The following is a 23,005-nucleotide window of genomic DNA, read 5'->3' on the forward strand; positions in this document are numbered from 1 at the left end:
TACTGTGAGGATGATGAGACACTGGAACAAGTTGCCCAGAGAAGCTGTGGATGCCCCATCCCTGGAAGTGTTCAAGGCCAAGTTGGATGGGACTTTGAGCAACCTGATCTAGTGGAAGGTGTCTCTGCCCATGGCAGGTGTTTGGAATTAGCATATCTTTAGGATGCCTTCCAACCCAAACCATTCAATGGTTCTATGATTCTATGAATTAGCGGGGGCTGTATGTGTGCACATTTTCTCTAACCTTCCTTTTCTGACCAAAGGCTCAGGGCGGGATCTCATCAATGTATATAAACACCTGAAGGGAAGAAGCAAAGAGGAAGGAGGTTCTTTCTAGTGGTGCCCACTGACAGGACAAGAGGCAATGGGCAAAACCTGAAGCACAGGAGCTTCCTCCTGAACATGAGGAAACACTTTTTCACTCTGAGGGTGACCGAGCATTGGCACAGGTTGCCCAGAGAGGCTGTGGAGTCTCCATCCTTGGAAATATTCAAAGCCATCTGGACTCAGTCCTGGGCAACAAGCTGTATGTGGCTTTGCTGGTGCAAGGGAGGTAGACCAGCTGACCGCCAGAGGTCCCATCCAACCTACACCACTGTCTGATTCTGGGATTTTGCCTCAAGTTGGAGATCCATACCTACTGGTAACCTTTTATTCCAGTGCTACCTGGCAAGCCTGGATTTTCTGAAATAAGCACTAGTAATCACTCTTAGTGGCAAACCAACCCTCTTTGGCAAACCAAAATTCTGAGAATAACACCCCTAGCATGCTAACTCCATCCATATCTCATAAGATAAAGATGTTCCACCATGTGTCTCAGCAGGCTGAACTGTGCAGGTCAAATATTGTTGAGATGCCACAAAAACAAACAAACAAAAAACCCCCACCAAAAAGTAAAAAAAAAAAAGAAGAAATCAAGACAAAACAAAGAAGAAATAAGAAATATTTCCTATATTCTTAAAGAAATAAGAAAATAATTTCCTAAACTTTACTTAGTCAGGCCCTCTTCCAGGTAACAGCAAGAAGACATGCAAGCGCATAATTTCTTCCAGACATTTACTGACCAACCACAGTCTTGAAGGCCTCCAGGGGCAGAGACACTATGCCCTTCCCCAAACTACTACCCTCTCCTTAAATTCCAAAAACCTCCCCTAGACTTCAGTCTGACCTTCCTTGGTGAAATTTAAGCTTCTTCACTCTTGCATTATCAACTAAGTGAACAGAATGGAGGACCTGCCACATCCTTCTCATCCTAAATGACCCCTGTTCTTTCAACATTTCCTTGTAGGTGGTTTCCTATAGCCTACTATTTTCCTCTTGGCACTCCCCAACTGGTCCACCACCGTAACAGGTGAGCGCCTGCACCAATCTCTACACATCAGCTGAAATGCTGAACATAGTAACAAACATTCCATTTCACTCTTCCTGCAGATGCTAGCACTTGTTCTACATCCCACTTGATTTCCTTTGGTCACATGTTACTATGCGTTCAGCTTGTTATCAACCATAGCTCTAAATTGCTTTCTGCTTCAGAACTAACTGCATATTTTTGCACAGTATGGTACTGCGTCAGACGTATTCCTGCCCTGAGTGATACCAACGTCCTATGCCCCTGCAGTCTGAAATACAGGTACATTGTACCAACTAACATTCAAGCTAATTACTCGGATGTTAAAAGAAGGTATTCCTAAGTTTTAGGGCTAGAAGAGGAACATTATAAGCATGCAGTATAATCTGCACAGCACCGAGCATGACATTTCACCTAGTAAATTCTAGTTAAAATTGTTGACTTATCTTTTAAGCTGCAGGAAAGATTTATTTCAGGAAAACAGGCACCACCACAACAGTGTTAGTTTCCCTCCTTTAAGAAGAAAACTTTCATTGTCCCTTCCTTTTTTCAAGGGGAAAGTTCTCACCCACCCCCTTAATTACAGCAGTGACTTGGATTTGATGAGACTCATTCAGCTCGTAACCCATATGCTCTGCTGCAGTCTAAATCAACAGGATGTTTATGTACAAAACCAGCTTCAGTGCAGAACTCACTATTAGGCAATCTAATGCTATTAAGCAAGACCATCAGCTGATGTAAATCAGCGGCTGGTGCCTTTTTACCAAAACAGAGGATGTAGATCATGAAATAAAAGTGCTAGACAGTCTTTATGTGCTTGCATGCAGTCTCCCCAAGTTCACACATTTTGTTCTGCAATACATAGTGTGATAGAATTACATGAACAGAAAGAAAACAAGCCTAAACAGAGATGTAGCTGCCCCTGAATTTCTTGAACTGCTGTGTGAACTTGGAGAATTCTGCCAGTGGTTAATAAAGGACAGAACTAAGTTCCTGAAAGTCATTGTACTGTGACAAGCCATGCAGAGGGAAGGAGGGAAGGAGGGAGGAAAGGTTATCTGTATTATTACACAGATGTTACTCCTTTAACATCTCAATAATCTGTGCAAAACAAACAATTCCAACTGGCAGTGCAAAGCCAGAGAAAGAAACTGTTTTTCTTTTGAGCTGACAGACTTTTAAGACTATGACAAGGGGAAAGAATTCTAAAGCAGTAAAGGAAGCAAACTTCTTAACACCAGGAACCAGCATCTGTTTCAAGGCAAAGGGCATAAACAAATCAGCTGCTTTTTCACTTGGACAGCAGAGAAAGACTCAACTGTATTTTCAGGACTCTCTCCTATCTGTATCATCACAGTTTTGTCTACCTTCCATTTCTGACTTTGAAGGAAGAGTGGAGTGTAACATACACAGACCCTTCTTCTATCACAAGATTCCTTCCAGTCAGGTCAAAAACACTGGCAGCCTCCCTCAAACGCTCACTGTCCTGCGCAGCCAAGCATCGTCTGTTCTGTGTAGGAATTACTAGGCTGTTCTACAGCCTCAGTTTGGCTCAGACACACCCTTCAGAAGAGCTGCGTTGCACTCGTCGTAAATGATCACATTTTTCAAGTGTTCAAGATGCTGCTGTTTCCTATAATTTCCACTGTGGGGTGGTGATTCACTCCCAGTATGAGCTCTAGCATCTGATTCTAGAAATATAACCATTCTAAAGCTCATAGACAACGATTCCAATTTCCATTTTGTAAAAGCAGAAAGTTATTGAAAACTGCTAGAGAATCACAGAAAACAGGAACTTCCTCCAGCTGGAAGACAGGATTAACTACAGTCAATCCTTCCCTACAGTCAGTCTTGGCTTACATTGGTCTGACGTGTTCTCAGAAACCCCCAAAGTCATTTCTACATTTTCACATGTAAGAATCATAGAATAGTTTGGGTTGGAAGGGACTTCTAAAGGTCATCTAGTCCAACCCCTTGCAGTGAGCAGGGACATCTTCAACTAGATCAGGTTGGTCAAAGCCACGTCCAACCTGACCTGGAATGTTTCAAGGGATGGGGCATCTACCACCTCTCTGGGCGACCTGTGCCAGTGTTTCACCACCCTCATTGTAAAAAATGTTTTCCTTATATCTCGTCTAAACATGTAAAACACTAGTATGTAAAATACTCCAGTATTCTACATGGGTGACTCCAATTTACATTCTTCCCATTTACTTCTATTTCCTACCAAGTGTAGAAAAGGATCTCATACATCCCTGCCTTTCTGTCACCATCTTTTACAGCTTTTGAAAAATGGCTTTTCTCTTCAGGCAACCCTGTTTCTTCAACCTTTGCTTGCAGTTACTCTGGAGCTTTGAAAGTCTTGCTACCCTCTTCGCAGCTCATGGGCATTCCATCAATAGGCTCTGCTACATTTAACAGTCACGCATATGTAATGTGCTTTCTTTGCTACATGAAAAGCCAAGGTGCTTAGCATGTTGTTGCTTAAGAGCTTAAATGTATGCCATTAAGAGAATTTAAAAGTTGCCCTCCTCTCCAGAGCACTTTCAAAATGATAATAGTTAGGAAGGTAACATAGAATTAAACTTAAGCATCCATTTCAGATGAGGCAATTCAGGAGAATCTAACAGGAAACAAATGTCTAAATCTGGGTGTTTCTGTGGGGAATGGTAAGGCTTCAGCCTCACGGCATGCCTTTGAAGAGCACCAGTTCTACAATGTTTACACTGTTTACTCCTTGGGATACAATCCTACAAGCAGGAAATCTGCAGTCAGGGCACTGCACTAAGCACGACAGGAAAGATGCAGAAGTGCAGTGTGTTTATGCAATTGCAGTATCCTTTTTTCTACCTATGGCCACCTGCTGTATTCCAAGTGTATTTGTTGTGTCCAAGTGTCTTTATTAAAAAATAAAAGCTCAAGATAGACAGTCAATAAGCAGTGTAAGAAACTGTTCAAAATTTTTATCTGTGCGTTATGTCACGATAACTGCAATGAAGTCTGTTAAATGTTGCCCAAGATGACAAACCAAAGGCTGAAACTACATCTTGAGTTGCAAATTAGATGCTCCTTCTTTTTAATCATTGTTAAATATACATTTGTATCTTCTGAAGAGAAAGTACGTTAACCTGAAGAATAACTTACAGGTATAATCAACTATTTAAGACATCCTCCCTTTCAGGGACATGCATTTTTTTACATTAGTCTTTCCATCTGCAAATACAAAGTAAAAAATTTGTCACAAATATAATTTTCTGATAGTATCTTTTCTTTCACTCTTAGACATCTATCACATTTGAAAAATTTACAGGCTTATCTTATGTTATTAAACAGTTCACAAACTTCTTATTAAAGAAGTTCACAACAACAGAGTTCTGAACATGAAAACCATACGGACATTGGCTTTTTTCATTTTAAGGAAAAAATACAAAAAAATTCTACCTGAGAAATTATCCCTTATGATGTTAACGTTTACTTTATCAAGTAAATGGCACTAGCAGAATTTACATCTCTTTCTTCTTAATTAGGCAGAGCTTAATGAAGTTAACAACCGAGGAGCCAGTATGACAAGTTGTTGCTAGAAGCTGAATAATTTACTCCAGGGCTTCAGTGGCGGGAGACCACTGGAACCAAGAGGCTTGGCAGGAAAAAGCATACAGCACACTCCAGGATGAAAACAGCAGGGAAGCCCCAGAGTGCACCTGGAATGATACAGTAGTAAAGCCGTTGCACAGCAGTAGCTATTTCATCTCTCCAGAACTGTGCACGTTTGAATACACAGCTGAAAACTGCAGATCAACAGGATGCAAACCACAGACTCGACCTACCTCTACCCAGCAAAAGGTGGAAAACCCATGACCCATAGATAGCTTTTCTGCTTTTGCATGCAGAGAATGGATACGGGTTTCTTGCAAGTAAACATGAGATACATTCAGTACCTTGACACTGGTTCACAACTACTCCTGGGTCTGTACCATGTATTATAGTTGTAACTCACTAGCAGCTCTAGTGCCCTTGTCTTCCCTGCACAGCAGGTCTGGAACAAACTCAGGACACACACACTCATATGAAAGCTATTAGCCCTCTCCAAAATACTGAAGAAAGCTTACTTCACTGACCAAAAGCACATGCAGAAGCATGATGAGAGAGCAGACAGGCTTCCACTCTCTTCCCATCCCCAGCCTAATGTTACACTAACACTTCACTTGCAATTATGCTACTGCAAATTCGATGGAACAGCTGGTATTTGTACACACTTCTGTTTACACTTAGAGAAAAGAGCTGCGATTCTCCAAGATCTGTTCTGTAAGCCCATGTTAAAAAGAAAACTATCAACACCCCCATTTTTATTTACTTGTAAGAAAGCAGGGATAGTTACAATCTTCTCAAGTCTGGTCAAAACTCTTACATGGAGAACATACTAATGGGGACATCAAAACCAGAATATTTATTTTTTCTTGGGAAAGACATCACTGTGGCATACTCCTTCATGTTCTTAAAAGAGGAAAAAAAAAAGAAAAAAAATCAGGCAATAATTCCCTGTCATAACTGCATGCAGTGGCTAGTTCATGAAAAACCCAACTGCTACCGGAAGATGTCCAATGTGGATAGTTTCTCCTTCTATTTGTTTAGTATTACACCGTTACCCAATACCCCTTACATGTAAAGCACGGTCACATGGGTTCTGTGTCAAAGTAACATTCCACTCCCAAAAGCAACCTGCAGCATATCATAGGGATATATCAGTCTCAAATCAAGCACACTGGAGTTACTCGTAACTCTGGTGTTTAAAAGTTAAACATTCAGAGGACTTTCTCTGAAAAAAGAGGAACTTCTCTGGGATTTTTCCATCCTATCCCTCTCTGAAGCTTGAAAAGTGAACAGTCACAAGGTTTTGATAATCCCAGGAAAGTCTAAGCCATCGGGCCACTGTTTATATTTAAATAGTCAACTGCTTGTAAGTTTACTGCACCATTTCTTCTCTGTTCCCTTTGCACAGCTTTTCTTCCAGCTTCCCTTCTCTTTTCCTTTATCTGGAAAATGCATAAGGAAGGTGAAAAAAAAACCACCTGTTATGCAAAAAAGGGAAATGTCTCCTTAGGAAACAGATGAGAAGTTACAAAAGGAACAGATCTTGAAGCTTTTGGGAAATAGGAAATTACAAACTGACAGTTTCAAGGATAGCAGCCATGCTCCATTAGAAGTCAGGTGGTCAGTAGATTTGAATGACATCATCCCATTCATCGACAGGCCAGACACCATTGTACTGCACGTTGGATGGTGAGCTCTTCCAGTCCCACATCTTCACAGGAACCTTCCAGTCTGGGCCATAGTTGGCTTCAACATATTGAAGGGTTTCACAGGGCACATGTACCTTGAGTTCTACAAATTCAGTCCAACACAGAGTAAACTTTGGAAAGAGATACCTGTGTCATAACAAAAGAACACAGTCACTGGCAGAAGACTGAAAAACATTCATGGAGAAATAAGTCTCTAAATAAGTTCATGGAGAAAGCATGCAACTTCAGCAAGTGGCCGTGTTACATTTATAAATTTTTTTTTCTTACTTCCCAACTTCCTATCTATGAAATATTATCTACATACTGGAAAGAGGTGTTATTACCAACAATAACTAGGTAACATTTGCCACAAGTTCTTAGAAAGGAACATTTCTAATTCCTTTGCTACTTATTCCCATATTCTCCCACCTATAGGAAATCACTTAGTTCCTGTCTCTATTTTTCCACTTACAAACTGAATTTAACAGTTACCTCATTCAGAAGGGTGTCAAGGTGATAATACATGTTATTTGGTAGGGAAGATTTTGATAAAAGCAGGATTAAATACTTCATGATGAGTCAGACCTTTTTTAAAAACATGTTTTTACCTTTCTTCAGCCTTGCCAAACAAAGCATCCAATTCCCCTTTCAGTATCTATATTTAAACATGGTGCCAGACTTGGAGCAGCTGCAAAGAATTACAACACAGCTGCCACCCTGTACTTTCCAAAACATTCTTGGCCATTCAAATTTTTAAAAATAATTTATTCTAACAAACTGACCTTGTTCTGTAATGTTGTTTTCTGTAGAAGGGCCAACATAAGCCCCACCTGTAAGCATGCTTACACCAGTGGAGGTTCAGAGGTAAATTTCACAGTTTGATCAGAATGACATCCTATAGGTGCACAGTGTCAGAGTCGATGTGTTAAACCAGAAAATACCAAAGCCTATGTACTATTCCTGGAAAGGATCACTCCCAATTCTGAAGGTGTGAAATCTTCCACAGAAGAAAAAGGGATCTTAAAAATTCCTTTTCACAGGTTAATGATCTTAAAATTCCTTTTCACAGGAAAGGAATAATCACTTAGACCTTTCGAAAAAGAAGGTTAAAAGATTTGTGCATTTGCACAACTTAGAAACGCCACATGTTCCTTTAAGCATAAAGTTAATTTTATTCCTAAGCTCTGAGCAAACAGTTTCAGAAAATAAAACAACCTTGCTTTTATGTCTTAAATAGAGGGAGATAAAAAAGTGATCAAGCACTTTTGGATATATTTCCAGAGACTACTGATTAGCTCTAAACTAAACCAAAAAGCAAAAAAATGCCAGCTACTAAGGAAAAAACAAGGTAAACAAACTTTATTAGTGGATCTATAATCATCAAATTGCTATTTAGCTGTTTTTAACCCAGGAAATCATTCGTCTATCAGAACTGCAACTTTTGCATATGCACGCCAACTATCAGCAAACCACTGAAATAATATATCCTCCAGAAAGTGAACTCTGAATCATAATTCCAAGAAGGGAATATAAAAAACAGATAATTTAAATAAACTAATCTGAAAATTAAAAGGTCAGTTGGATATTTCACCAAAATAATTATTTAACTATTATTAAAATAAAATGTTTACATTCCCTGACAAAAAAAATGTAGCTTTCAGTGATGCTTCACACTACTGGAATCCTTGCTCATTGTTTTCTCATTCCAAGTTGCTGGGATAAGGCTACGTACTGTTGTACGTATACACTGCTCACTATTCTTTCTTCCAATTTAAGCCTCAATCAATCTTTGGACATAAAAGTAATGAAAAGATATTATGCTTACACACAGTCCTCTCTGTTAAGAACCTAAAGAATTAACTCATTTTAAGGATTAAGGCATACAGTATAGATTTGACTCCCAGATTCACTTTCGGCAAATTCTTCTTGCTGAAGAATGCAACTGTCCAGCATTAATTTTGTATACAACAGGAGGTCTCAACTGCTGTAACTCCAAGACAAGAGAAGAAGGATGTACGTGCTTGCTTGTGTCTGCAATGTTGAGGAAGTATTTGTGTACATGCAAATGCAAACCATACAGCCAGACTTGTAAGGTTTAGAAACCAGCTCTCTAAGGAAAGAGAGATCAAAAATGACTAATGAAAAATATTTTAGAGATTAAATGAGAAATACTTTCATCATACTTTCATTTAGCAAGACGTATAGAAAGTACGCCTGTGCAAATATTTAGCTTTCTGAAGAAAATGTCTTTTACCCTTCATTTTTAAAAACATATCTTGGAATAGAACTCCCACTGTTGTGATGATTTAGTAGCAACCAATATCTCTTCTGATACCACAGAAACAGCTGGTGCGATTCCTTTACATCGTTAAAGTGGATTTAGGATTCAGCAATCAATTCAGCAATTCAGGATTTTAGGATTCAGCAATCAGTTCTCTTTTGACTGACCTCCTCACTTTAGCCCCAGATTTTGAAAGGGCTGAAGGTGAAGCAAAATTGAGAGTCATTCTGGTGTTGCAAACATTCAGATCAAGCATGCTAAATCATCACATCTCGCATCACATCTCACAGCTGTTACCTTTTTTTCTCATTCTAAGAAGGTACTGGGAATAATACATATCTGGAAATATTTGGCTAAGCATTCTGAATAGCCATGTTCTGTCAGGGCTCTGGGCCTTTATAATGGTAAACAAGCAGTTTTCTTGCTCCTTTTCTGTATGGATTAATACAGTAAACTATGCGTAAGAAACACCAGTTCAGAATTAGAGGCTTCCTTACACTATGTCTAAGCAAATTAGTTCTTCTTGAATTAGAAAGCCATATTTGAAAAATTTGAAAATTTTTTGATGTGAAGGTAATTTGAAAAAAATTAGCACCAAAAATAAGTACAAGGCTACAAAAAAAGGAAAGTGTTTTATGAAAGCTGGAGCTCCAAAAGAGCTGTAATATCCTAGGATACAGGAGTTAGAGAATAGCACAGGTTCACATCTACCTCCTATTCTCATGCATTGGACCAGTCATATCAAAGGGGGTAAAAAAAACAGCTCTCAGTATCCAAGGTCTGATGCTACAACGGAATTCTGAAAGAGCACGTCAACTCCACTTGCATAGAAACATCTACTGCAATTTAGACACAACAGAAGCACAAAGAAAAGGAAAGGAAGTTTTTGGTCATCTTCCTCCTCAGAATGCATCACACAAAATCCTCCAAAATCTCATATGGAAAAAACAGACATGAAGCCTGCTTTGGAAAACTATGAAGATACTGTTGCTGTATTCTAAGAAAAATACCCTGCAACACAGCACATTTTCTGTGGGAATATTCCAAGACCTCTTCCTTTAGTCTATTTCTAAGTGTGCCTTTTGACTCTGATCATCAAAACATCTTTCCCAATCTTTGTTTGTCATTTCACGAACAAAGATAACTACGACAAGGACTCAACATTATCATCATCTGGATGACAGTGTTCACTAAGCTCCCATTAGCTAAATATAAGCAAATACATTTCAAGCAAAATATGAAAGATAATGAAATCCTAAATAAGTCAACAAGGTTTTCAACTAGTCTGCAACTGCCTTTTTCTGACTTAAGGCTGGTGACAGAAAGAAGCAAATCTAATTATCAGAATCCTCAATTCAGTTTGCTAAGCAGATTAGGAAGCTGTTGTACTTAATTGCTGATTTAATACTGAAAGGTATGAAGCAAGAAATGTGGGATCCTATTTAAAATTCCACTTTCAGAACATGAACAACAACAGGGTCCACAGTAGTCATCTGCATTGCTGTCACAACATTACAGTCAAAGTATTCCAAATCCCAAACTAGGGGGCTTACTTCACAAGGACAGTTGAGGCTTTCTGCTATAACGCTCTGTCATCAAGATAGATGCCTAAGGATTCATTTTTTACAGCAAAATTAGTTTGTGCAACAAAAACAAAAACAAAATTAAAAAAAAAAAATTAACAAAAAAATTAGTTTTCTTTCTCATCTTAGCTGTTTATTTAACTTGGAGCTTGTCACAGTCAAGATCTACTTGACAAATGACATGCCAGCATTGTTTTCGATTTCACAAAAGAACTGACATTAGACAAGCCCAGCACCTCTCTAGTAAGGCATAGTACTGTTCTATTTCCCTGGTCTCAAAGTGCAAAATCTCCACTGACTCTTCTCTGATAACTGCCTTTTCCACAAAAAGCACAGACTTTGCCAGGCAACAACACACAACATGCCAACACTAAACACTAACTTGTTCCATTTCTTTCCTACTAGAGGTACAAATCTAGTTCATACTTAAATTTCTTGCCCGATTTGGCCTGAGTTCCTCCATTCCATATGTGGTCATCCTCTTCATAGAAGAAAAAAATATCAAGCTTCACATCATCTCCTCCCTGGAAAGAGAGTTCCAAGCTGTCTTCCACCTGCAAGACAAAAATACACACGGTATATACTCATGAAAATACAAGGCGACTTATCTCAGCAGGTTTCAGAAAACAAATTTATTTTGGTCAGGTATGCAGAGTGACTCCTATCCTAACTGAAGAAAACACACTAAGTCTGCAATTTCTTTCTTTTTTTTTTTCCGAGTGCCTTGAGAACATTGGAAATATTCTGCACCTCAGTGGAACGACCTTCTCTTTCTTCCTTTTAGCCCCAGTTTCAGCACCATCTTCTTGTCCTCTGCCACAAGCAAAATCATCTCAGTGAATAAGCACATGGTTAGTAGGTTTCCATTCACCACACTTCCTCTATGATAAAATACTCACTAGCACCAGTAGTGATATATGACTTGAACTGTGGCTGAACCTTCATATTCCTGTATTTTTCTTTCTTTTCTCTACCATTCTGGAGCCTACACTCTGGAAAAGTTACATAAAGATCCACATAAGCTAATAATGAGCAAGCCCTGTACCCACCTCAAGCCATCCTTCCCTTTCTGATAGTTTTACATACTGGGCTACAAATAATCCCAGAGTTATCACCAATCCACCCATATGATGAGGCCCATCCAATCTCAAGACTAAATTCTACCTTAATTCTTAAGTTTCCCTAGCACGACCAACACAGACTAGACCACTTTAAAACTTACTAAAACTTCTTCTGAGGTGGAATTCAGACTCTCCAAAAAGGGCTGAAGCTATTAAGAAGGGTATTTTCTCACACATTGTTCAAGACAACACACAAAAATCAACAAGATTATATGTTTATTATATGAGGTAAAACCCTAATGAGTAAATGTCTTCCGAGGAAACTTCAGATACCCACTTCCACATAAGTGATCTGCAGCTGTACTCAAGCTTAGAAACCTACACAAAGACAAATGATGCAAATTGTTCATTATCTATGTACCTTGCCAAATTTGTGCTTCAGTGGTAACCCTGCTTTCTGAAAGGCTGGAATGATATCTGCTTTGTAGTCCCTTATAAAGACGCCCAAATCCACATCTTTGCTGTGAGGAATGATATTGCACTGCCTATACCAGCCTGAGGAAAAAACAAAAAAGGAAAAAACCAAACTATTAATTCAGGAACACAAAAGCAACATAAAAATGAACTGCCATAAGGTGACCAGGCAGAGATCTTTGAGTGAGGCCATAAACAAGACTTCTGCCTTTCTCTAGTATGAAATGAACCACACCCAAGAAAAAAACACTACTGCACATATAGCCAGCTCTTTCCTCCAGAAAGCCAAGAATGAGAGAGAAAACACTAACTCATTCAAAGATAAGATATCTTCAGTTTTCCAATCCATATGTCTTTAAAGGAAAAAATATTATTTATCTGGGCCCAAATCTAATCAGTAATGAACATTAACAGGGCTACAGCTGTGCTTTCAATTTGAAATTATTATTTTAAATAGTATCTGCGAAGTTAATCAACTTTCAGTCACCACTGCAAAACAGTAAGACAAGAAGTGGGACATCCTTTTGTCTGTTTCATTAAAGCAGCTTTTAGCAACTGTCTATTCAGAAAAGTATATGCCCTAGGACAAAACACATACAAGTCAAATGTGCACACACATGAGTTTTCACAACCTATTTTAATAATAAGAGAATCTTCACCAGTGACAAGATATTACTTTCATCTTCAGCAGAACTGAAAACTTGTCAACTTATTAGAATAGGTACTGCATTTTATTGAAAGGTTGTGTTATTTATTTTAAAATAAATAAATACATGTAAACTATATTTTAAAAGTTGGTGATAAGTACCAAATTGCACGGGAAGAAAAATCAGGTGAGAGTCTACGTGGGCAGCAGAAATATGTGCCTATCACTGTGTTTTCCAGGTAGCATTTCAGTTAATTCCTAGTCACAGAATTTAGGGAACTGCTGATTACTTTCTAAGCAGTGATCAACACAACATAGATAACTGCTAACAGCATTAAAAGCTTCACTGGAAATTTGCTCAGCATCTCCAAGGCTCACAGTTCTAAAGAAAAGGTATTTTGTCAGGAGCAAAAAGGCCTACTTCAATACAGCTAATGCCACATATTACCTTCTAACCCAGTACATTTAACCTCAGTTGATGTCACAAGCAATAGAGGATGAAATGTTTAAAATTTCAGATGAGTTTAAAAATGCAACATAACACAAGTGTTTTACCAAGGCATGTTCCACTGCTCAGCCAGAACTTTACTCCTAAGTTATTCAGTGTCAAGGCAGCCACATGGAGCAAGGATTTTGCTTTTTTTCTGAACTCCACTGCATCAAGAGAGGCATCATCAGGATACAGCTGGAAGGCAAAGGAAGAATAAGCAAGGTATTGTCAGAGAGCAAACTTTTCCCTTCGTTTTCCAGTGTCCTAAGAAAAAATTACCTTTAAAAATTTATGTATCATGTACTAGAATGACAAGTTAAAATTTAACCTCTGAAATGTCCAAACTACCAGAATGCAAAGTTACCGTAAAATGGAGTAAGAATGTATGTATTAGACACTGCTTCTCAGCGCTTGGCAACAACACAGATGAACCCTAGTTCTGCACACGATGAAGTCCATACACAGGGTGCAGGGGGAAATCAAGGACAGAATCAAAGTTACTTCCAGCACATTAATTTATTTGGCGCCATCAACTGGATGTTGACGACAACTGCCATAGAGTAGAAACAACCTGAACAGAAAATGATGCCCAACTTCCAGCTGCAACTGTGGCTGGATCTTGTTATTGCAAAGCCAAAAACATCACGGCAGTCTGGGCAAACGTTACCAAATCAAACACAGGAACAACGCACCACTCAGCTTCATGACTGATTTCTTAAGAGCTCTTGGGCAACACACAGTTGAATACTTACTTTTCGAAACAGATGCCAGCTGCTTATTTCAACATTAAAGCTCCAGCAAAGTTCAATATACCTTCTAAGGCACATTTTACCTGCCTGTGGCAATTACTGCCTGGAGGTTTTAGTGCTGAAGTGGAGCATGCTTACAATTTCTGTCCCTTACAGGTAAAGCGACAACACACAGGTACTCTTGGGTATAGTAACCTCCTGGTACACATACGGGGAGCTACAGCCTACGAGACTGAAAAAGCATGGTCTTCCTTTCCCTGAGAAGCCCCTTCCCCAAGACCTCAAGAGTCTGAAGAATGGAACCTCTTTTTTCCCTTCCATGAGATCAGAGATGGCTCAAATTCAGTGACCTGATTCTGCCTCCACAGTCCTAACTGTGGTAACTCTTGACCACTTTATACCTTGGTCCTTTTCAAGTTAGGACAAAATGCTCCCCATAGTGCAGCAGAAAATTTTTATACCATCTGCTAAATCAGGTAGCAATATTCTAAAAATAAAGCTCTAAACAGTGTTGAAAACATTAACTTAGGTCATGAAAAAGCAATGAAATAAGTAATTTTGGAACAAATATACCATTGCAAATAAATCAAACGAGGACCATGGAACGGCAGTACATGGTTCAGAATAATATAAAATGAAGTATTACTCGTAACTTCAAGAACTGCCATAAGGAAAATTAAGATCCATAAGATCTTAATTTTATTTACATGAAATCTATTTAACAGTAACAATGTTTAAGAACTATGGACATACTGGTTACTACTTCGTTTCAAAGTTTTGGAAAATGGAAAAAAATATGTTCACAAGTAAAAAAGACAGACCATGATTTTCAGCTAAACTTTTAATTTTATTATCACTTACTAAATTCTGTGGATTGAATCTCAGATGCTGTATCTAGCTTTATGTATGCAAACAGTCCCATCTAGGTAAAAAGCAGTAACTGTTTGTAGGTTGGGTCAATCGGTGAAAACACACATTACATCTCAGAGACACTACCCGATTACCACTAACCTGAAAGAAAGCCCGAGCTTCTCTGTACCTACATTCAAGAAATCTAGAGTGTGATATCTCCTCTAGAAAACTGGACGGATTTTTTGGAATTTGAACTTTTAGGTCATCAATGGAAACAAGCAGAAGTTCTGGCCTGCAGGAAAGAAAGATGATACATTGCCCCATTCAATTCCTTTACAAACCATAAGCCACTTTTTCCTCTAGGTCAGATTAAAATCTTAATGCATACTACTGGCAGTGATTCCTCTGTCTAAATACACCCAAAACCGATTATAACAGAAGAGCAACAAGAGCTTCATCAAATTTCCCATACACTTCAAAATTTGGTTTAAAAAGAAATTCTATGCCTTTAAGTCTATAGTTAGTTTGTCAGATCACTGATTCCTTTACTGACTCATGACTTGCACTGAACTTGTTCAGAGCTTTTGTTCAGTGCATTTGAAAATTCAGGCTATTTATTTAGTTGTCTAAGCATGGGATGCACTTAAGAACCAAATTCTTCCCTGTATATTGAGGCTATTTGCCTTTAAAATTAAAAAACTATTCAGATTTCATAATGAATGAAATGTGATATTTAACAGCTTACATGGTCAACTTCAAGTATTTAGGCACATAACTGGTAGAGATTCCATGTTTTAAAAGGAAGAAAGAATGGTGTCAATTTTAAGGAAAAAGTTAAACAGCTTTATTTGACCTGTGAAATGTTTAGCTGATTTTCTCTGATTTATGGCATATACGCATACCCTATAGAAACACTGTTCTCAAAGCCTAGTGGTATGTGCTTGGCTTTAAAAATAGTGACAAGATTTGCCATGATCTGTATTTCCTGAAATACTGCTATTGAAAGCATTGCAAGAAAAGGCAGACATTTACAGTAACTTTACCAATGCAATGCAAGATTTAAGCATGACTATGGACAAACAGTACCACAAATTCAAACATTTATGCAAGAAAGGAGTCCCCTCAGCATGTTAAGAGTGTAGGTTAGATGCAATGGTTGGCATATGTCTTTGTGGTACAAATGTCACCTTTCTTTACTCATGTTTAATACTGATTATTTGGACTGTTACTGAATGGATTTATGTTGCTTCTCCTTTTCATTTAATGTTCCATATCTGTATCAACTTTTGGACACACAGAAAGAACACCAAATATCTATCAGCTAGTACTAAATCTCTTGACACTTCTACTTTACCCTTGTGTTGACAGCACAGATTGTTATCAATAGAATATATTAATAGTAAACCGCTGACTCTAGCAGAAAATCCTCTAGTATATTCAACCTCAGCCATGACTTCTTTGACTTCTCTCATCTTTCTGCCTGCTTCGACTTGGCTACACAGCAACTTCCTCTAAAATGTAGTTCTTAATTTATAATTGGTCGAAGTTCCTATTTTCAGGTAAACAGAATTGGATTTACCATCACACCTTAATTTACCTGCACACTGAGGGCTGAACCATACATGAGCTAAATTTTACAACCTGACTTTAGGAAAGAGAGTAATTTTACATACAGGAGAAATAAGTTACTTTGGAAGTGCCGTTATGGCTTTTCGCTCCTCTGTTTTGAACTCACTTTTCATATGCTCCAGGGTAGCGACCAAAGTGGAGTTTCCGGAAAGGCACAAACTTTCTGTCCATATGTTGCTTGAGTCTCAGGGGGCCATGCCAAAGATAATTACCGGTCCTCTCATAAAAGACCACCAGGTGAATGGCATGAGATGCCAGTTTAAATATGTAGTGCAAGGGAATTTCAATTCCAGACAGGTCATCCATCCCATCCAAGCGGGGGTCCTTGTTTATAATCTTTAGCCATTGAAACCCCATTTTCTCAGCAGTTCTAAAAAGGCCCACCTAAAAATGAGAGAGAGGGAGAGACAGAGAGCAAGCGAGCAAGATGCTAAAGATTAGAGAAACCAAAACTGAATGCTAAATACTTGTTACTAACTGACATTATTCCCCATTTTCATTTTCTAATCAGACTTAAGCACAAACTGCTCAAAAATTTCTAAGACCTTAAAGAACAGCAGCCACAAGCAATTCCAGCCACTGTATTTCCTCGTCTTAAATTTTTTCCCTCAAACTAGTCAAGAAAACACCACATAAATATTGTAAGCCATGCTTGGACTAAGTTTGCTCCTTGCCATAGCACCTTTCTCTGCATCCTCAAACTGTTCTCTAAAGCTATTCTTGTGCCAAACTGGGAGTTCCTAAGTCCTTCTATAATGATAGCACTAATACAAAAACGATCACTGCAAAATCATCTTTTATGATGCACATAAATATTTGTCTAAATCTCACCAAATGTTGCACTAGGTAACAGGCTTTCATATTTCCATAGAAGAAAGGAATGAAATTCTGGCTGAATAAGAAAAGAACCAATCAGCATCTGAAGACCCTTTCAATTATCCCCCCTTGAACTGTTTTACACAGGCATATCAGCTTCTCCTCTGGATGCTACAGATATTGTCAATGAGCCACAAAGGAATGGGGAGATGGATTTATACTAGTGTGCTGCTACACAACTTTATTCTCAGTTTCTTGAACTTTTTTACAGCTATGGGTAAAACAACTGCCCAATGAGATCCAGAGTGCCACCAGTCTTCACTTGAGCAGGATTCCTTCAGTAAAATAGTCACAGACAATTCTAATGTCTCCTGTGTTTGCTACTAAAAAAAAAAGAAGAAAAAAGCTCTTTGTCACTGGTATCTTTAGTCTGTATAAATTAATCTAATAAATATTTCCAGGTGACAATTAGTTGATGAAACAATTGTTGATTCCATTTTGTCCTTCATCACATGCTACATCTTGATTTTTAACATATCCACTTAAAAATCTCAGAACACTAAAGGTAAGCAGATATACCAATACACTAAATGACAAAATAAAATGGTGTTAAGTACAAGGATGTACTAAAAGAAATGTAAACCATCGGACTGTGATAATCCTTCTAGCCTTATCACATGAATACCTGCATTTCCTCTTTGATAAATCCCCAATTCAAGATTTATTATGGCTGTACCTACATTACAGGCTTAAGGTTTTCCTTCCTCCTTTCTAAGAGACCACTTTCTTTTTTCATTTTGGTATGGCCTCTTACTACACGTTTATGAATATTGCTAGTGCCTGGGTACCTTTTGCTTTTTAAAAACATTTTCCTCTAATAATACTTTTACAAGATTTCCACACAATGAATTCAGAGGCCTTAAGACAAAAATGAAAGCATTATTTTCACAAAATCATAGAACAGTTGAATGCATTACAATACGCAAATACAGATTAAAGAAAAGGCACTTACTTCATGTTTCCATGTTTTGTCCAGTAGTGCAAACGTAGTAAAGTCTCTTGGAGCACAGAAATACTTGCATTCTGGACTAGGGCCATCAGAAGAACTTCTGATCTCTTCAATGTCTTTATCAACCAGTCCCAGAATCAAAGGATCGATCAAATACACTGGTATATTGTGACTGGATATTAAGGCTAGGAACTTCCTAACCACATGCTGTTTGACAGAGGATAAAATTAGAAGTTAGAAAAAGCATCTTTAAGCATACAAAAGTTAATACATTAAAACTCTTTGACAGAAGGGGAAAAAAACCAATCCACTGGCAGAAGGAAATTTTATCTCCCAATACATTTGCTGAGTGTGCACTTTACTTCCACGAACGTGGAAATGGAACTCTTCTCTTTCAGAACAGGTGGTTTTCAGGCTTTTCAGGTCCCTAAGACTAGAGTAAAATCCTTTCAGCTTCAATTAGACCTTTCTACAAGTTAAAGCATTCTCACTCTAGAGTGCTAGACTTCAGAATGGACTCCAGGCTAAACTCTAAATTCTTTCCAGCTCTAGACTGAGTTGGAAAGCACTTGAATAAACCCGAGATTATAGGATGAGATATGATGCATGTGTGGTTGCTGAGGGAGCTGGCTAACATCATTCTGAGGCTGCTCTGCAACATCTTGAAAGGCCATGGTGGTGAGGAGATGCTCCTCAAGTCTGAGGAAAGGCAGATCTCATGCCGTGTTCAAAAAGGAGGATCTGGGGAACTCTGGACACCTTAATCTCAGTCCCCAGGATCCTTCTGGAGCAAAAGCCCATGGAAAGTCACAACCAAGCACAGGAAGGACAAGAATGTGATTGGGAAAGCCAGGCAAAGGTAAACTGCATCTAATCACACCAACTGCCTTTGAAGAAGTCAGTGGGCAAGGTGAGAGTAATGGACATTGCTTTGACTTTAGCAAGGCTCTGGGGATGATACTCTGAAACAGTATCCCCAAACCTCAAGTGTGATGCCTGCTGTATATATCAAGGGTGATTCAGTGAGACTGTAGGAATGAGTGCTATCCAGTCTTTTGATACTACTGTGCCCAGAGCACTCAACTGCAGAAGGGCTTAAAAGCTGTAGCAAGAAGGTCCTGTGCCTGATGAGAGGATTTATTAACTTGACTCAGTGGAGACCTTTAATTAAGTACATTTAAATGACCATGGCACACAGAAATTTACAGCAATCATAGCCACCCTACTGTTAAAAATGTAGCTGATGTATTTAACTGTGACAGTTAGATTTAATGACTCAAAGTACCATTCTAATCAGAAAAAAAAAAATATTAGCTTAGAACAGAAAGGTTTTATGTCCGCTACACCTCAAGATTTCTGCAACAGATGTAATGAGGGAAAACTATGGCCTACTGCCCAAGCTACCGACCCAGCAAGCTGACCCTGCTTTCTAGCTGAAGTTCTAACCTTCCTCCTGCCCAGCTGCTGAGACTGTTCAATCAGACTCCACAGACCAGTCTCCAATTCTGGCACAGGGCTTTGGCTTCCAAGAGATGCAAAAACATGACGACAGAATGTGGATCAACACAAAGAATTTAGGCAGCAGCGCTACAGTTGCTGTACAAGCAGAAGCAAGGCCACCCTCTTAGTGATTTCAACTGTATGGAGCTGAAAGGTAAGTGACATACTAGCATTGTTTCTATTACTTCATTATGCACATATGTTGAAAAATACCTACTTTTTCCCCCACTGTCACTTCTCCAGGGAAAGAGATATTTTTAGTTTAAATGTAAATAATTGGTAGAAAGAGATGGTGATGATGTCAAGCAGATAAGAGAAACACATTCAAATAGAGTATTTTGGACTCATCATGCAAGGACTCTGAAGAAAACTCGGAGTGCTTTCCCTGGCAGGACCATGGAGCATTCTGCTTTGTTACTAACAATCTCATAAGATCAAGTTAAAGCTCGGTAAGAACTCTGTCCACAGACTGGCAAATTGGAAATCCACTGTGACTATGTCACCTAACAGCTAGTAGGTAGTTCCAAGGGGTGCCACTTCCAAGAACAGAGACACATTCCTGGCACAAGCAAGCAGTGCACAGAGCAGCTGGTTGGGATTACTCCCAAGAATAGCTCTTAACCAGTGCACCCTTCCTCTTGCTCAGCAGAAACAAGGCATTTAAATGGCTGTTTTGCTAACTTGCAACATTATATTGCATCCAAAGCAGAGGACAGCCAGCTCCCAGCAGCACATCCTACTCTTTAACCATCTGTGCTATTTTTCTGCTGAGAGATCTGTTCACAAAAGACTTCCGTAAAAGTGTTTCCAAACAAATGCCAACTACAAATACCACAACCAAGCTTCTGATACCCCGAGGCCAACATGATGTTTTGGTTGCACTCAACCCCGCAAACCTTAAGTAAGACACAACAAAAAATATCCCACTTCAAGTACCTAATGGCACTCCTAACACTGCTCCTGAACACTGGAATACAGCAACTGGTGCATGCTGAAATGTAACATTCTCCTGCTTGTGAAAAGCTTTAAGACCCAGCACAAGCAAGTAATACAAAACACTGAGCAGCAGCTTAAACAACTGGAGCAAGCAAAGGGGTACTCTGTGACCTGAGACTTGCAGCTGACTCTTTTACCATGCTACTGATCATCACAGAAGTTGCATGTCAAATAAGCCAATCTTTTCAGCACTCAGTCTGAAAGAACACAAAAGCCTGGGTCAAAACTTCTGCGTCAGAAAGAACAAGTTTTGCTTCTTAAAACATCAACAACGCTACTAAGGACTGCACAGGCAAGGGCTGCTAAGCTGTAACCACATCTCAATTCCGTTTAAAACTGATGTTTTGAAACACTTTATAGCTTTACTCAGTGAAGAAAGCATCTCTTAGTCCTTAGTACTAGAAAATCCCCAATGAAGAGGAAAAGAAAGCAGGACCCTGAGTTTGCAATTCCATGTTAGTTCTCTAAGACTTGCAGAAGAACTGTATGAACCAATGACATTGTACATACCCATCTAGTGCTGTCTTGGCCTGACTGGCTTCCTCTGACTTTGGAAAAAACTGCTCCATTCTATCAAAATGAAAGAAAGGGAAGGAGAAAGAAAAAAAAAAAAAAGTAAGTTTCAGCTGAATCTCTGCTTAGGATTTCTTAACAGGACATTCAGGGGCATTTATCCAGTTAGCACTTTGTAACAATTATGGCTGTGATTATGCCTCTGGTCACTCAACTACAGTACTGAACATGAAATCATAAAAAACTGCTCTAGTTTAGCGTATTTAGAAGGACAACGCAAGCCTTGGGGACTTCCAGACATGCAAGGATTGCATGATCAGGCCTCAGCTTACTAAGTCAGTATGCCAGTAAACGTAAAATAGGAAGATGACAAACACAAACACTGTCAGGCAAATACCTCTTGGGGAAAGACAGCAGGACTACGCCTCAAGTCTTTCCAGATGTAATCCTAGAGAATTAAATTTGAAAGAGAGTATGTTCATATGATAAAGCCAAGGCAGTTACTGGCTCTGCTTTTAGCTTTTCAGAAGTATGAAGAATTTCTCATTCACAGCCTTGCTGTTTACAATCAGAAACTATAAGAAAGCAGCCAAAGGCTGCAGTATCACCTAGCACTAAGGCTGCCTACATTTATTAAGAACGTCCTCACCAAAAGGAAACAAACTCAAGTAACATGATACCTATGAGATTTTCCTGTAAAAATAAAATTAGTTCCTTTGCTGAATCTGCATTGCAACTGTAAATTATGAAGCCATCAAAAAAGGAATATTTCATTCATAGTAACATTTACCTCTTCCTTTGTTACAGAAAATCACACTCAGCTGAACATTCCACGGGTAGTATAAGATCAAAATTTAATCTGTAACACTACAGAATTATGAACACTGATTCTCTAAGCACTAAGACAACTGCAGAAAAAGCTGTTGTTTTTTTCTAAAAACACCACTGTCGAAAAAACTGCAACCACCAAATGCTGCCTTCCTTGTTCCTTCAGAAAAGCCATAAGACAGCTCTTGGTTTGACTATTCTTTCAATAAAAATCACTTAACAACAAGAGCAGGAAGAACCGTGAAGACTAAAAGTCTTGGCGGCTCAAACCTGCAGCTGAGAATACCAAACGGCATCCCATTTTAGAACTAATGGGATGCCTTTGGCTGACATGACAACTTGAACATCAGGCTGACAACTGAAATCTGACTGCACCCCTGCCACATGAATCTTGTTTGGGCTACCTAGCTGCTTCAGGTCAGTACTATAGAAATTGCTAATCACATAAGGCAAGTTTGGGGGTGGCATTAACGCTGCTAAAGGACTCTGAAGAGAGCAGGCATTATTCTGAGTTGCTCCACACAAGCAAGCCTGTGCAGAGCCGCTCTCTTACCTTCTGCGATAAGTAGAACTTGTAATAGTACAACTGGAAGAGAAGGAAAACCAGGCTGGTCAGAGAAAGGAGCGCCAGGACCACGTTCTTATTGATTTTCTGCATTAGTCTTCGGGATGCTGTCGATCACCGCCTGGAAGCAGCGCGGCGTCTCTCATCTTCTCCGGTTTCCCAGCTCCTCCCTGTGCGCCGGCAGAGAAAAACGGGGCGCTGAGCAGGCCGCGCCTCCAGCCCGCCGGCTGTAGGCCGGATGCGCGCGCCGTGGCGGCGACTTCAGCTACGGGGACCGCCGCCCGCACCGCCGGCCCTCCCCGCTCCCACCCACGGCGCCGGGGTACCGCAGGCTGCCGCCGGGCTGGCCGCCCTTACAAGCGGTGCGGCTCCCCACCAGCCGGCAG

At 39.4% G+C, this 23,005-nt stretch overlaps 1 protein-coding gene across 1 annotated transcript; it reads right to left on the minus strand.

The window, feature by feature from the left end:
- Positions 1 to 6,560: 6,560 nt before the first annotated feature.
- FKTN (fukutin) lies at positions 6,561 to 22,712 on the minus strand (the record flags this gene model as incomplete). The annotated part of the gene is made up of 9 exons (XM_082012827.1): positions 6,561 to 6,774; positions 10,918 to 11,045; positions 11,974 to 12,107; positions 13,228 to 13,357; positions 14,923 to 15,055; positions 16,499 to 16,776; positions 18,221 to 18,424; positions 21,224 to 21,283; positions 22,608 to 22,712. The coding sequence occupies 9 exons, from the start codon at positions 22,710 to 22,712 to the stop codon at positions 6,561 to 6,563; spliced, it is 1,386 nt and encodes a 461-aa protein (XP_081868953.1).
- Positions 22,713 to 23,005: the final 293 nt, after the last annotated feature.

The sequence above is a fragment of the Phaethon aethereus genome (genome assembly GCF_964289735.1).
Source record: "Phaethon aethereus genome assembly, chromosome: Z".
Classification (NCBI taxonomy): domain Eukaryota; kingdom Metazoa; phylum Chordata; class Aves; order Phaethontiformes; family Phaethontidae; genus Phaethon; species Phaethon aethereus.